This window comes from Nicotiana tabacum, chromosome 18, assembly GCF_000715075.1.
Source record: "Nicotiana tabacum cultivar K326 chromosome 18, ASM71507v2, whole genome shotgun sequence".
NCBI lineage: Eukaryota > Viridiplantae > Streptophyta > Magnoliopsida > Solanales > Solanaceae > Nicotiana > Nicotiana tabacum.
This window is the reverse complement of record NC_134097.1, coordinates 73,591,286-73,607,507: the sequence shown is the minus strand read 5'-3', so window position 1 is coordinate 73,607,507 and position 16,222 is coordinate 73,591,286. Positions and strand designations below refer to the sequence as shown.

Here is a 16,222-nt window from a genome sequence, read left to right as displayed (position 1 = left end):
AAAATCATGATGCGAAATTATCGAGCCATGAAAACACCATTCCGGGATTGTTTTCACAAAAGTCAAACTTTGGTTAACATTTCTAACTTGTGTTTCTAAATCGAAGAGCCAAAGGGTCAAAATCAACCCAAAACCTTCCCCGAACGTAACTACTCAACCCCACAAGTCATAAAACCACAAATACATATGTGTGAATCATCAAAAGAAGAGATGTGAGGCAAATACACAAAACGACCGGTCGGGTCGTTACATTCTCCCCCTTTTAAAACAAATATTCGTCCTCCAACTTGCATAGAGATGTACCTGAAGTGATGAAAAAATGAGGATAACGACTCTACATGTCATGCTCGACCTCCCAAGTTGCCTCCTCGACCGGATGGCCCCTCCATTAAACCTTTACTGAATCTATGTTCTTTGATCTCAACTTCCGGACCTGCCTGTCCAAGATGGCCTCCAGCTCCACAACATAAATAAAATCCTTATCCAATTGGACTGAGATGAGGTCTAATACATGGTACAGATCACGATAATACATCCAGATCATGGAAACATGGAACACCGGGTGGATCAATGAAAGCTTGTAGTCCACCTCACCAACTCTCTCAAGGATCTCAAAATGACTGATACCTAGGGATCAACTTGCCTATCTTCCCGAACCTCATCACACCCTTTATGGGTGACACCCGTTGCAAAACCCTCTCTCCCACCATAAATGCTACATCACGCGCCCTCCGATACGCATAACTCATCTGTCTAGATTGTGTTGTATGAAGCCAATCTCGAATCAACTTGACTTTCTCCAAGGCATCCCGAACCAAATTGGTGCCCAACAACCTAGACTCGCCCGGCTCAAACCAACCAACTAGAGAACGACATTGTCTCCCATATAAGGCCTCATGAGGAGCCATATGTATACCTCCCGATTGATAGCTATTGTTGTAGGTGAACTTTGGAAGTGGTAGAAACTGATCCCGTGAACCCCTAAAATCTATAACACAGGCGCGTAGTATATGCTTTAAGATATGAACAGTGCGCTCGGAGTGTCTGTCTATCTGGGGGTGAAATGATGTACTTAACTCAACTCGTGTGCCTAACTCATGCTGCACGGATCTCCAGAAATACGATGTGAACTGTGTACCTCAATTAGAGATAATGGACAGTGACACCCCATAGAGATGAACAATCTCTCGGATATATATTTGAGCCAGCTACTCTGAAGAATAGGTGGTCACCACCGGAATGAAATGTGCCGACTTAGTCAACCTATCCATAATTACCCACTACATCAAATTTCTTCAAAGTCCATGGGAGCCTAACAACAAAATCCATTATAATACGTTCCCACTTCTACTCGGGAATCTCAAGTCTCTGAAGCAGACCGTCCGGCCTCTGATGCTCGTACCACCTGCTGATAGTTCAAGAACAAAGCCATATACTCCATTATATCTTTCTTTATTCTCGTCCACCAATAATGTTGCCTCAAATCCTGATACATCTTAGCAGCACTCGGATGAATAAAATACCGCAAATTATGGGTCTCCTCATGAATCAACTCACGCAACCCATTTACATTGGGCGCACATATCCGGTCGTGCATCCGTAACACCCCATAATCTCCAATAGAAACCTCTTTGGCATCGTTGTGCTGCACTATGTACTTAAGGACAAGAAAAAGGGGGTCGTCATACTGACGCTCTCTGATGTGCTCATACAAAGAAGACCGAGAAACCACGCAAGCAAGAATCCGGTTGGGCTCCAAAATATTCAGTATCATAAACTGATTGGCCAAAGCCTAAACATCCATGGCTAGTGGCCTCCCTGCCGCATGTAAGTATGCCTAACTGCCTATACTCTCCGCCTTTCTACTCAAGGCATTAGCGACCACATTGGCCTTTCTAGGATGATATAGGATAATGATAGCATAGTCTTTCAGAATCTCTAACCATCTCTGTTGCCGCAAATTAAGATCCTTATACTTTAATAGATGCTGGAGACTCTGGTGGTCGGTATAGACCTCACATGGGACACTGTACAGATAATGCCTCCAAATCTTCAATGTATGTATAATAGCTGCCAGCTCCAAGTTGTGAATTGGGTAATTCTTCTCATGAACCTTCAACTGCCAAGAAATGTAGGCAATTACCCTACCATATTGCATCAACACTGTGCCAAGCCCAATACGTGACGCATCACAATACATAGTGTAATACCCCGTAGGCAACACCAATACTGGGGTCAGTCTTGAGCTTTTGATAGCTTGCCTCACACTCCATGGACCATATAAAAGGATCACTCTTCTCACTACAACAAATTTGATTGTCAATGACGAATCATTTTGTCACTTAAAAGTCATATTTCATCACAAAAAATCTTTTGCGACAAAAAATAATTTGTCAATCTTTCGTCCCGAAAACACCGTCACTAAAAGTATACAGAGGCAATTTTGTGGTTCTTCTCTAAATCAAGTTGTATTAGTGACGAAATTCTTTTTCATCACCAAATGCCTAGTATATGTGATGAATTTGTTTGTCAAAAAAAGTATAAAATATTTGTCGCTAATAGCGTATTTTGTCATTAAAAAGATTATCAATGCCGACGAAACTATCTTGTCACTAAATATTTAGTTTAATTAGTGATGACGTTGATTGTCTCTAAAGTTATATGTATTTCGTAGTTAAATTAATGTTATTTCGTCACTAAAAACTACATTTTATGTACAAAAAATATTTCGTCCCCAAATATATAAATTAGTGACAACTTTGCTTTTGCAAAAATAATTTACAATTTGTAGTTGAAAACTATTATATCGTCGCCAATTTTTTTTTTTTTTTTTTACAATGCTAGTTAAAATTATCATGAACCGTAAATAGATAATTCTCGGACACGAAATATTTTTGTCACTAAATGTGGTCAATTTATGATGAACATTTGATGACGTCAAAATCTGTAGTGGTACTATGTATAATAATTTCCCATTAATTCAAGAATTTATCATTTACTAAATGAAAATAACATAATAAAACATGGAAGGTAACAACAAAATTCTCACCCATGATCACATAATTAAGAACTAGTACTATATTGAGATAATATCTCATTACAAACTCCTTAATATAAAACACAACAATAATTAAAATTCATTCAACAACATGAGGTCAAATAGAAATACAATAATTAGTAATAAACTAAGGAAAAAAAAATATGCTGCTTCCTCAAACGCTAATGTAATCACTTGTCTTGTAACTTTGCTCTTGAATAAATTTAAACTTTCATGTACCTGTGGAAGAAAAAAATAATTTTAGTACATTTGATAACATAATTTAGCAAAAAACATATTTTCAAACATTAGTCATATCATATTTTAATTTGTGAAGAAAATAATAGAACGACAAATTAGCACTAGCCGGTAGAAAGGTACTTAGTCAAAGTTAGGCGGTAAATATTTAATTCTTCTTTGACTCCAAATAACCACAAGAATTAAGACAAAGAGATATGAAATTAAGATTAACTAATCTCTCAAAAATTAATGAATAATAAACAAATTTCTTCATACCTCTGCAATAGAATTAAATCAATAAGAACCCACGAATACGTACACATAATATATCATCTCGAGAAACCCAAATTTTTATTGCCCTATAATTGAAAGAAAAAGATATTCCGTATGAGAGATGCAACAGAAAAAAATTGAAGAATAATTAATATTTTTTAACTTAGATTGAGGATTTGTACCAACGCAAAGGAGGCGCCAGAAGAGGCTTTGCGTCTTAAAACGCCCATCACGCAATTTGATCTTTTATGTTATTAAATCAACAAAAGAATTCGAAGAAAATTAAACATTACAGAATATAAAGGATTTGTATGTGTGAAAGAGACAGAAATGATAAATTAATGGAGGTAGGTAATATAGATCTAAGTGGTGCAATAATTTGATTAGGGAGATGAATATCACAAAGTGTTGGGAGAGAAAAGAGGGAGAATTGAGAAATGGGGAGGCGTCAGTTCTTATTAAAAAGAGGGGATTGGGAACACAAAAAAGAAAAGGAGGGAAACTTGCCGCTATTTTTTTCGTACAATTTTGAAAAAAATGAAAACCGAAAGTTGACAAAAAAACTATCAATAATGAAAAAAATCCATATCAATATCAATATATATTATTAAAAGAAGAGAAAAAAACCTCCATATTAAGCCAAGTGGCAATCTCACAATTGACCACTTAGCAATTTGGGACAAAGTTAGGTTATGTAATAATTAATTTTTTAATTTAAATTATGCATTATGTGTTGTTAATAATTAGTTACTATCTTTGAGTTAATAAATTTGAGTTTAAAAATCATTCTAAAATAAAAAACGAAAGTAATAATAAGAAAAAAATCACCAATTCAAATTGAGGAATAGTTTCTTCCTAATATGGTAATCTATATCTATAAAATACTAAAAATATATTAGAAAATAGTTTTACATTGAATTTAAAGATCAAATATTATTTCAAATTTACAGATAGAAATATTTGAGTTGAGATAAAATAAAAGTTCATTTGCTTATGGCAAATAATGCAAAAATAATAATTATTAAAAATATAAGTAAATTTATGACAAAATAGTAAAATTACTTATCTGTCTATATTTTTAAAAAATTTAGAATTATAATTTAAATATGATAGCATTTAAATTATATGTAAAATTCAAAGTGAAAAAAACTAATTGTAATATTACAGTAGGAAAAGTGTACAAAGATGAAAATAGAGATAATATTAGGATATTTTAACTTTGAAATTAATTTATAACAATAAAATAAATTAATAAATAATACACAAAGATACTATTGATAAATTTAGAAAATTGACGTATTGTGAAAAAAACACTGGAAGTTGAATTATTTTAAAATAAAAAACAAAAATTAAAAATTAAAAAATGTTAGTTCTAATTGTGGAGTAGTTTCTTTAAAATAAAAAAAATAATATTGGATATTTAAAGTTTCACACTCAATAAACTCTTACTACAATTTTAAATGGAAACAGTTATAATTTTTATTATTTTGAAGGAAAGGTAAAAAAAACTGAAGCTATGTGTTAAGATTATAGTAGCCTTTAACTCTATTCAAATTAAAATTTGGATGTTTATCACTTCTTTTAGTTTCATTTATTTTTCTCTAATCATCATTAATTGACAATAATAATAATAATAAAAATTCTAAGACTTTTGAATTTGATCTAAAATTTATCCCATTGCATATCGTGAAAATAATAAATTTTATATAATTTAATTATTAAAATTTAAATAATTAACTTTTTTTTACTAAAATAATATTTTTATATATTGAAAATTATTTATGTTGAAACCTTTTTATTTTAAATTTCATCCTCAAGTCATCATGCCCCTTATGCCCTGGGCGACACATGTGCTACAATGGCCGGGACAAAGGGTCGCGATCCCACGAGGGTGAGCTAACCCCAAAAAAGGGTCGCGATCCCACGAGGGTGAGCTAACCCCAAAAACCCGTCCTCAGTTCGGATTGCAGGCTGCAACTCGCCTGCATGAAGCCGGAATCGCTAGTAATCGCCGGTCAGCCGTACAGCGGTGAATTCGTTCCCAGAAGTTACCCACACATAATATAACTTCATATATTATATTAAAAGAGTGATAGTGAATCATGAGGTCAAGTCAAGTGTAATTATAGATCTGAATAGATAATTTGGAATGCTAAAAAAATTAAAAGCTAAAATATACAATCTTTAATATTCTTATTAGATTATATTATTTCTAGATTTTGTATATAGATAAAGTCAAAAAAAAGATATTGAACAATGAATTAATTTCAAGTAAAAGAGTATTAAATTAATAATCAACTTTGTTAGGGGTAGTAATATATATATATATTATCTATGTTATATTAAAGGAGGTAATAAGCAAGGACATTAAATATAAAAACAAACTAATAAAAATTCACATGATATTGCAATCATACGGAGCAACAAATAAATCAATAACGATAAAGAAACAAAAGAAGAAAAAATGGTATAAAGTGTAAAATGATAATATGTATTAGAATTTCAAATCAGAAAGCGTTTTTGAGTTATAATGATAAAAATTATAAATATCTAAAATATCACATAACTTAAATCTTAATAGATAAAGTTAAAATTCAAAAATATTAGGAAAGCATGGAGAATCATTAAAGAATAGGTGTGTGTAGCAGTAAAAGGGTTTTTCAGAACAGGGAAGATGTACAATGCCATCAACTGTAGAGCTATCACACAGCTGTCAAATAATGACATGCCCAGAACAGTGAAGGAATATAGACCAATAGCTTGTTGCACTATTATGTATAGGCTGATCTCAAACGTTATAACAACAAGGATTCAAACAATCATTGCCTCTATAATTAGTGAGTCACAAGCAGGTTTCATACCAGGGAGGAAGATTGGAGAAAACATTATTTTAGCACATGAACTTGTGAAAGCTTATACAAGAAAACATGTGTCACCAAGGTGCATGATCAAAATAAACCTACAAAAAGCTTATGATTCAGTAGAATGGATATATCTGGAACAAGTCTTAGTGGAGTTGGGATTCCCTAATCAATTCATCAATTGGATCCTAGAATGTATGAAACAGTCAGTTATACTATATTGATAAATGAGGAGCCTTCAATACCTTTCAATGCTGCTAAAAGTCTTAGACAAGGAGATCCTATGTCTCCATTTCTATTTGCTATAGCAACGGAGTACTTGAGTAAGAGTCTAAAGGAACTAACAAAGAAGGCAGAATTTCATTATCACCCCAGATGCTCAAAGCTAGCAATCACTCATTTATGCTTTGCTGATGATCTATTACTATTTGCTAGAGGGGACTTATCATCAGTGGTCACTATGGAACACTGTTTCAATCAGTTCTCAGCAGCTTCAGGCCTCAAAGCAAACCTGGGTAAGAGTTCAATCTATTTTGGAGGTGTGAGCAGAGGAGATAGAGAAAAAATGGTGCAGGAATTGGGATTGCTTGAAGGTGAACTACCTTTTAAATATCTAGGGGTTCCATTATCAACTAAGAAGTGATCCCTGGTGCAATGGCAACCACTTATTGAAAAGATAGTAGCAAGGATATCAGCATGGACTGCAAAGAAGTTATCCTATGGAGGAAGAGTTCAGTTGGTGCAGACTGTCCTATTTGGAGTCCAAGCATACTGGGCTCAACTCTTTGTTCTGCCTGCCAAAGTTTTGAAAACCATTGATGCTTACTGTCGCAGCTATGTATGGTCTGGTTGCAACACCATCAGTAAGAAAGCTCTAGTATCATGGGAAATAGTATGTGCTCCAAAGAGTGTTGGAGGCCTGGGCTTGGCAAATTTACAGAAGTGGAATAAAGCTGCTATAGCAAAGAATTTTTGGGATCTTGCTCAGAAAAAAGACAAGCTATAGATAAAATAGATCCATGCATACTGCATTAAAGGCCAAGCAATAGAAACAATGGCAATCCCACAACAAGCATGCTGTATGACAAGAAAGATCATGGAAGTCAGGACAATCTTTGAAGGAATGCACTGGAGATTCAAGAAAGAAAAGAGCATTACAAAACAGATATATGTCCAGCTGATAGGGGAGGAAACAAGAGTACCATGGAAAGACTTGGTGTTTAACAATGCAGCTCGACCTAAATCAAAGTTTACCCTATGGTTACAATTACACGGTAGATTACTAACCACTGATAGGTTAGTAAAATGGGGTATGATAATCGATACACAATGTGTCATGTGCAGAAATGCAGTAGAAACCCATGAACATCTATGCTGGGAATGCACTCTTGCTAAAGAAGTATGGCACATAGTCAGTGGGCACAAGGCAAACCAATGAGTGCAAGTGATTGGCAGCAGCATCAACAGGAGATTATTAGAAGAGCTAAAAGAAAGAATCGAACTGCACAGATATTCAAGATGATATATACAGAATTTGTTCATAGCATATGGTTAGAGAGAAATATGAGAATATTTGAGTAAATGTATAGAAATAGTGAATCAATAGCTAGAGAAATTGCTTGTATTTGTAGTATGAGAGCAGCAACTAAAACTAGAGAAATAGTCTATACTTTTAGACTCTAGTTGCTATAGAGGATGATCATAAAGTTTTAGCTAATTGTGTTAGTTAGCTATTGTTTTGTAAAGCTCCCTTTGGTGATAAATAAAAATATGTAGTTACAAAAAAAAGAATATCAAGCAATAAAGCATAATTTTAAATATAATTAAATTTAATAATTAAATCTTAAAAATTAAAATTTTAATATAACATCAAATGAGAAGTAAAATTTAATTTCTAGGCATATAATACAAAAATTTCAATTATTTAAGAAACGGTAGATTTATAACTAATTAAGAAAAAATTAATTTATTTTTGACGAATTCAAATGAAAATGTACAATGGAAAAGTGTTTCAAGAAAAAGTTTTAGGATTAAGACAAATAATAATTGGAAGCGTACTGTTAAACTAATTAATTAAAAAGATGATTAATTCGTAGCCATAACAGAGATAATTAAAGATAATTATTTGTTCTTTATTAAATTAACAAGTAATTAGTACTACACATTTATAAATGTGACTTTTTATTAGCTTGTGAATTGACTTAACATTTTGATACTACTTCTCTTTTAATATAACATACATATATATTTTCTTACTCTGAAAATATGTTTTCTTAAAATTTATGTTATACAGTTAAAATTCTTTAATGGTACAAATTAATCAATAATTTTTTAAGTGTTATTTATTTATCTTTTATTTTTTTAATTAATTCAAAATATAAATATCATAAAATTATCTTTATCCCTCTCTTTTCGTACATTCTCTTCTAATGTATAGTTTTCTCATTTGTAGTTTACTAAAATTCTAAATAATGTAATATTTTTTTACTAAATTATAACAGACCTGTACTGCATTCCGGAATCAAAATACGGGCCCAATACCATCAAGTTCCAACACTATTCAATTTCCATAAACTATTATATTTTCAATTAAATAATTTTCTTCAAAAATTTATTTCTCGGGCTAGGGACCTCGGAATTCGATTCCGGGCATATGCTCAAGTCCCATATTTTACTACGGACCCTTCGGGACTGTTGAGATACGGGTTCGGGTCCGTTTACCCAAAATATTGACCGAAATCAACTAAAATCATCTTTTTAAGCCGAAAATTATTATTTCTTAAATTTTTCACACAAAAGCTTTTCGGAAGCTCGTCCGGACTGTGCATGCAAATCGAGGAAAACAAAATTAAGGTTTTAAAGGTCTGGTAATACGAAATTGGATTTTAAAACGAAAGATGACACTTTAGGTTATCACATTAAGTAAGACAACACTAAATTAAAGGAATTATAATTTGAAACTTAAGGCAAATTCACGACAATTTTTTTTTTTTAAAGAACCAAATTAATGATTCGTGTCTTACTTGAAATTAAATAAACTTGATACTTTTTAACAAGAAATTAAATTGTGCTAGAAAAATATCCCTAAAATTTCTAACATAACTAAAGATGCGGTTCTAGTTTTTCGAACTTGATAAGTTTCAAAGATGATTATTTCAATTTCAACTTCAATTAATCTTAAAGTAATTATACGTAGCCAATAATTTCATATTTCAACTACAAAATTTTTGCCGTAGCAAATTAAAAGTGGTATATTTTGTTAAAAAAAATTGTGATTAAATTGTAGGTTCAATAGAGACAATTATAATTGTCACTAATTATTTGCACCACTAGTGATAAAAGTTAAGGTCACAAATAAATATAAAATTTTGTGGCTAAATGTTGCCTTGTTTAACTACAAACTCTAATTCGTCACTATTGTAGAAACACATCTTTTGTGACAGAAATTTTTTCGTGTCCAAAATTTAATTAATTTTAAGACAAATAATGCTTTGTCACTAAATGGGTTCATCATTAGTGACAAAATAATGTGTCGCTAATAAATTCAAATTCGTGGCTAATATTACTGAATAATTGGCGCCAACTCAATTTTTGGTGTAAAACATTAGTGAACAAAACTTTGCTACAAAATTTTGTATTTCGTCAATAAAAATATGTGGCTCGTGTATTTAAAGACGAAATATTATTTTTGTCACGAAATATTAACAATTAGTGATGAATTTTTACGTCGTGGCTAATAATTTCGCAGCTAAAAATCACTTTTATTATAGTGTCTGGGTCAATCTAGTCAAAGGTGAATCAATGGATGAGAAATCCTCTATGAAACGACAATAGTATCCGTCCAATCTAAGGAAACTCCAAATCTCAGCTGAAAACGGTCTAGGCCAACTTTGAACTGCCTCAATCTTATTCGGATCTACCTTGATCCCATCACTAGACACCACATAACCTACAAACGCCACCGAATCAAGCCAGAACTTACACTTGGTGTCACGCCCCAACCTTGGAGGCGTGGCTGGCACCCGGTGCCACACTGGCCCGAGCGAACCACTCTATAACTCATTCATTCCTTTTGTAACTATCATAGGCCAACATGGCCACAACTCGAAATGTACAACTGTAAGTGGGCCAACACTGTATCACTGAACCATTTTTCTTAAAACATGAATACATATGGTCCGTCAAGGCCTCTAACATACTATACAAAACGAACCTCTATCTACAAAGCCTCTAAGATTATTTGACATCAAATGGGACTGGGTACCGATCTACCCACAAGTCTGTAGCAAAACTCTGACATGATGACTCATAGACTCGGCTGCACTCCGAATGAGATGGAGTCCTACCGATCCTTCGTTGAATGCCAATCTCGTCTATTATGAGGGCTCGTCAAATTGATTATCTATACCTGCAGGCATGAGTGCAACGTCCCCAACAAAAGGACGTCAGTACGAATAATATACTGAGTATGTAAGGCAGAACTATAACATAATAGTAAGTCAACATTAATTAAGGACATGGAAGAAATATGGAGTAAATGACTCAACCTGTAAGTCTGGATAGCTCTGTAAATCATGAAATATTTATAGTATCATGCATATACGTATGAATGTCATGTAATGCATAGGTCTGTACGTAAATAACATCATAAAGCCTCTGAGGGCATCCCATCATATCATCTCGACCACTGTGGGCAAATCATCAACGTATACCAGCTAATCAGGTGGTGGTGCATATTTAACGCCGTAACCTTTTCCCATATATATATATATATATATATATATATATATATATATATATATATATATATCATGTAATGCATAGGTCTGTACGTACATAATATCATAAAGCTTCTGAGGGCATCTCATCATATCATCTCAGCCACTGTGGGCAAATTATCAATATATACCCGCTGATCAGGTGGTGGTGCGTATATAACGCCGTCTGAGTCATATTTCAGCCACTGTGGGCAACATCATCATCGTATACCAGCTGATCAGGTGGTGGTACGTATATAACGCCGTAACCTTTTCCCATATCCCATATACATATATATACATATATACGCATATATAACGCCGTCTGAGTCATGGGTCAATGTACACGTATAAATGCATAAAATGCATATGAAATAAGATAACAAAATCTCTCGGGACGTCATAAGACCATTATACCTCTGATTAATATCATAAAATCATTTTACGTATTTTCTAAGACCCATGAACAGACGATGGAATAATAAGACATATGGAGATTCAAGAACATATACACTTTTAATACTTCTATGAATAGAGTCACTTATGAAAGTTGTGCCTTTTCTCGTTTCGCTTGTATCATATGAATCATGCCAAAAGGAAAGAAGAGATAGCCTTAACATACCTGGAGTAGTGAAAAATCCGTATGATATTCTTGGAAAAAGATTGCAATAGAGGACTAATCTCGCAAGTGTGAAGAATCTAAAGTACAATCACGACAACAAGAACCAAATAATGCTATTATCTTGATTAAACAAAGGTCCAATAACTAAACAGAATTCGATATTGTATTCAAGTCTACCTGTGGGAAATTTAGATGATAACCAGCATGAAGGAACCGCAACCGCAGATGAAAAAGACACCAATACAAGAAGAATTTAAACTTTATACATTAATGGTGTTGAAAATATTCTTACAATCAAAGTAATTACAGATCATCCTTTATAACTATAACCTGGAATAAAATGGCAGTTTACCATAGTTTAAATTCTATGTATCACCTGATAAGCTTAGTTAGTAACTTAATAAAATCAATGACCAACCTACTGTTGTAAGTTAAACTATACTAATCGTGTCAAAAAATTATATATTGTCAACATATGATACTTATAAATTTAGTTATTTGCTATAACAAGTTAAACTAAGGTTTAAAATAAAACTTTTCCCTAAAAATGGAGTAGGATTAGATAAAAGTTTAACGGAAGACAACGTTACTAATAATTTCGCATTGGAAAAGATTTGACTGTTCCCCTTAAAATTGTACTAATTTATTTTAATCAAATAAAGGCCTTTGCCTACACTTATTAATATTCGTACATACATGTAGTTATGTACCAACAGAGATCAGAGAAGAATGAGAAACCTGAAATCGATTCAAATTCATTAGCCATATCGACATCAATTTGGCCAGAAAGATGATTGATTTTTGTTCTTCAATTTTGTAAAAGATTGAAACTTTTTGCCTTTTCTTGAATACCCAAATGAAGGATTTGTGTAAAGATTGAGTCTTTTGTTGTGAAAGAGTTGGGAGTTTTACTTGCAAGAGAGAAAAATGGTATTTTTTTTGTTCAAAATTTTAATAAGATGTCTTGATATCATTATCCTACGTTGCCACCTAATCTAATGTGGCCATGAGTCATTTTTTGTTAGTGGCTTGTTGCCACGTGGGGTGGGGTGGGGTGGGGTTTGGGGGGATGGGGTGGTTTTTTTAAATCTTTATTCACTTATTAGTTAATCGGGTAATGTCCCATTACCGATAATTAACCAATTACCCGCATAATTTAAAAATTACCCCAAATTACTTAATATTCAACTTATTTTTTAATATACTTTATATAACTTATTATCATGATCATGTGGTAACATATAAAATAAATACATACACTATTATTTTATTAAAACGTCCATGTAAAAATACATATATTTCTCAATTTCTAATTTTTTTAATCTCATATAAAGAGTAAAAATTTTCATACGCTTAATTTTTAAAATAATAAAAATATAACCTTCTTTTCTTGTGAAAAAATAATTCATACTTTTACAATAAAGAAAATCTCATAAACTTTTCTCATATTATGTATATAATTTAAAACGTATTCGCAGGAAGTAATATTAATAACTATATAAAATTATATTTTTCAAATCTTTTTTTTTCTTTTCCTAATTTTCGTTATCGATTTCATCAAGATAAACTTCAATTCTATTTGCTGATCGATCAGATTCCATGTTTAACTCGATCTTGAATTTGGTTTGTCTCTGTTTTTTTTTTTATATTAAATAAATAATTATGTGCTTGGCACTTGTTTGTTGCTGCAATTATTTTTCACTAATCTTGATTTTTATTCAGTTTTTGGTAGAATGATTTCCTGTGGTTATGAACAAAATTTCTTTGAACATTTATCAATCGAACGAAATTATCTATACCTTATTGATCATGAAAATTGTTAAAAAGAAACGTGTTATTGATTGTTTCCTTGTGCTTATTTGTGTTTAAATAGAGAAACATCATCGTAAAACAATGAGCTATTTCAATTAAAACTGAAACAGTATCAAATGGCATCAATAGAGCTTCCATATTCTTTAGGATTATCGTTGATTTATGCCAATTCACTTGGTTTTTCTTGATTTAGTTCTTTTATATGTTTGGTGTGTGATATTTAGTTGTCTCCATGTGAGCTATAGGTCACAGGTTCGTACCGTAGAATTAGCCATTGATACTTGCATTAAGGTAGGCTGCCTACATCCCACTCCCTTGATGTGCGGCCCTTCTTTGAATCCTGCATAAATGCGGGATGCTTCGTGCACCAGACTGCCTTTTTTTTTTTTTACCAGGCATTTGGTTCTATATAGAATGTAAAAGTGGGGTCGTTTATATAGAATGCAAATTAGTTTTCATATTACCTTCTCATTTCTGTTGGTCGCTTTTTTTTTTCTTGGGCCCAATATCTATCGAAAATAGTCTCTTTACCTTCACAAGTTAGGGGTAAGATCGGCGCACACGCTACCCTCCCCCGACCCTATTCGTGGAATTTTAATGGATTTGTTGTTGTTATATTAACATAGGCACTTAGCTTGTCTCTAGTTCTTTGCTCTTCATGTTTTCTTAAGTTTAGTGATTCTTAAGCAACCATTCTTTATGAATGTGAGTTTTCTTCAAATTCTCCTTGTTCATGTCGATAGTATTACTACGTACTTTCGTATTAGATTTCTATGACTACCTGTTGTTTCGCTCATTTCGATCATCTTACTATCTGGTTGCTATTTATGCTGCTTTTATTACATGGCTTTTCGTTGTTACGCTTCTTGTTTTTCTCTTCATTAATGTGGTGATTTTGATTCCTGAGCCGAGGGTCTATTGGAAACAACCTCTGTATCTCAACAAGGTAGGGGTAGTACTGGATATACACTACCTTCATGAAACGCCACTATGTGGGATTATACTGGGTTTGCTATTGCTGTTGTAGTTTCCTTCAGATTTAGAGTATATGTGCAGCTAACTATCGCATGGTGAAAAGTGCACTAGTATGCCTTTGGTCCAGAGGGGACATTTTATTGTTGAATTACTATTACATGCTAATTTTCAGAATTTTGCTCTTCTTTTCATTGGCAGGAAGGAGATTAGGATTCGAAAAATCCATGTATTGAGCTTTTAAAACGAGTGAGATATCTTCAAATTGCTTCAATGAACCCCTACTGCACCAATTGACCTTTGTTATTATTTCCCTTTGCGCGTTTTTGCATGAATCCCTGCTTGTTTTCTCTGCTTTTAATCGATAAACTTGAGGTTCATGTAAATAGCTGGTGATTTCTACTGGAAATATGAAAGATAAAGGAAGAAATTTCTCACAGTCTGAGCTGATTTTTGTGGACAATTTTCACTTTGACTCTGTAGTACTTACAAGATGGCTGATCATGGGAAGGATATCCAACCAGTTGTTATTGACAACGGAAGTGTAACGAGCAAGGTTAGTTAGAAAAAATGCTTATAATTTAGCTCCATATGTATAGAGTTAACTACATTCAGAGGTAGTTGGTACCATGAACACTAAAAGTTTTTAGGGGCACTTGTTTTGCAGAATACTAGTGTTCCTGTTGCGTTAAAATCCTGGGTCCGCCTCTGATTAGATTGCTCCTAATGTGACCTACTAATGAATAATAACTGCATCGTTTGGTTCTTTAGGTTGGCTTTGCTGGAGATGATTCTCCTAGGGCTGTTTTTCCAAGTATAGTTGCTCGTCCTCGTCACACTGGCGTCATGGTTGGAATAGGACAAAAAAATACCTTTGTTGGCGAGGAAGCTCAGTATAAAAAAGGTTATTTTTCTCTCAGATATCCAATAGAAGATGGTATCATAACAGACTGGGATGATATGGAGAAAATCTGGCACCATACATTTTACAATGAGCTCGCTGTTGCTCCCGAGGAGCATCCCGTTCTTCTGACTGATGCACCATTTAAACCCAAGGTAAATCGAGAGAAAATGACTCAAATCATATCCGAATCATTCAATGTGCCAGCCACACCTCCCAAGGTTGGGGCGTGACACTTGGAGAATTTTGCATATAACGTTTCTCCCTCAAGGTCTGGAGCACGATCCTCAAATGTTTCTCATAATTCTCCCGGTTGCGAGAATATACCAAGATATTGTCAATAAATACAATGACGAATGAGTCGAGATATGGTTGGAATATACTGTTCTTCAGACGCATAAATGCTGCTGGGGTGTTGGAATATATCCAACACCCAACCATCTGTTGTGCCTTAAGGAAGGACACAACCCTAGTAGCGTGGATACATATACAGGAGAACTCAAAGAATCACGAGATATATCCAAATACATAGCAAAGTAAGATGACACATATGAATAAGTGGATGCCAGATCAAATAAGACTGATGCATCCCTATGACAAACCGGAACAATACCTGTGATACTAGCATCCAATGCAACTACCTCCAAGGGAAACGAGCATGGCCTCCCCCTCTAGGGCGGCCTCTACTTATGTGACCTCCACCCCTAGCTGGTGGGACATGTGGAGCTGCAACTGGAGAAACAACCA

General features: G+C 33.5%; 1 protein-coding gene and 2 long non-coding RNA genes across 3 annotated transcripts; 1 reads left to right on the top strand and 2 right to left on the bottom strand.

Annotated features, from left to right (window-relative positions):
• Positions 1-3,114: 3,114 nt before the first annotated feature.
• LOC142172799 (uncharacterized) lies at positions 3,115-3,981 on the bottom strand. Its single transcript, XR_012701770.1, has 3 exons — positions 3,733-3,981; positions 3,554-3,636; positions 3,115-3,277 (listed from the first exon to the last, which is right to left on the bottom strand). It is a non-coding gene; the product is annotated as an uncharacterized LOC142172799 (long non-coding RNA).
• A 6,569-nt stretch (positions 3,982-10,550) lies between these two features.
• Positions 10,551-12,737, bottom strand: LOC142172917 (uncharacterized). The gene is made up of 2 exons (XR_012702128.1): positions 11,791-12,737; positions 10,551-10,819 (listed from the first exon to the last, which is right to left on the bottom strand). It is a non-coding gene; the product is annotated as an uncharacterized LOC142172917 (long non-coding RNA).
• A 2,330-nt stretch (positions 12,738-15,067) lies between these two features.
• LOC107760619 (actin-1-like) lies at positions 15,068-15,708 on the top strand. The gene is made up of 2 exons (XM_016578701.1): positions 15,068-15,130; positions 15,346-15,708. Exons 1-2 carry the CDS (start codon positions 15,068-15,070, stop codon positions 15,706-15,708), a joined length of 426 nt encoding a protein of 141 aa, XP_016434187.1.
• Positions 15,709-16,222: the final 514 nt, after the last annotated feature.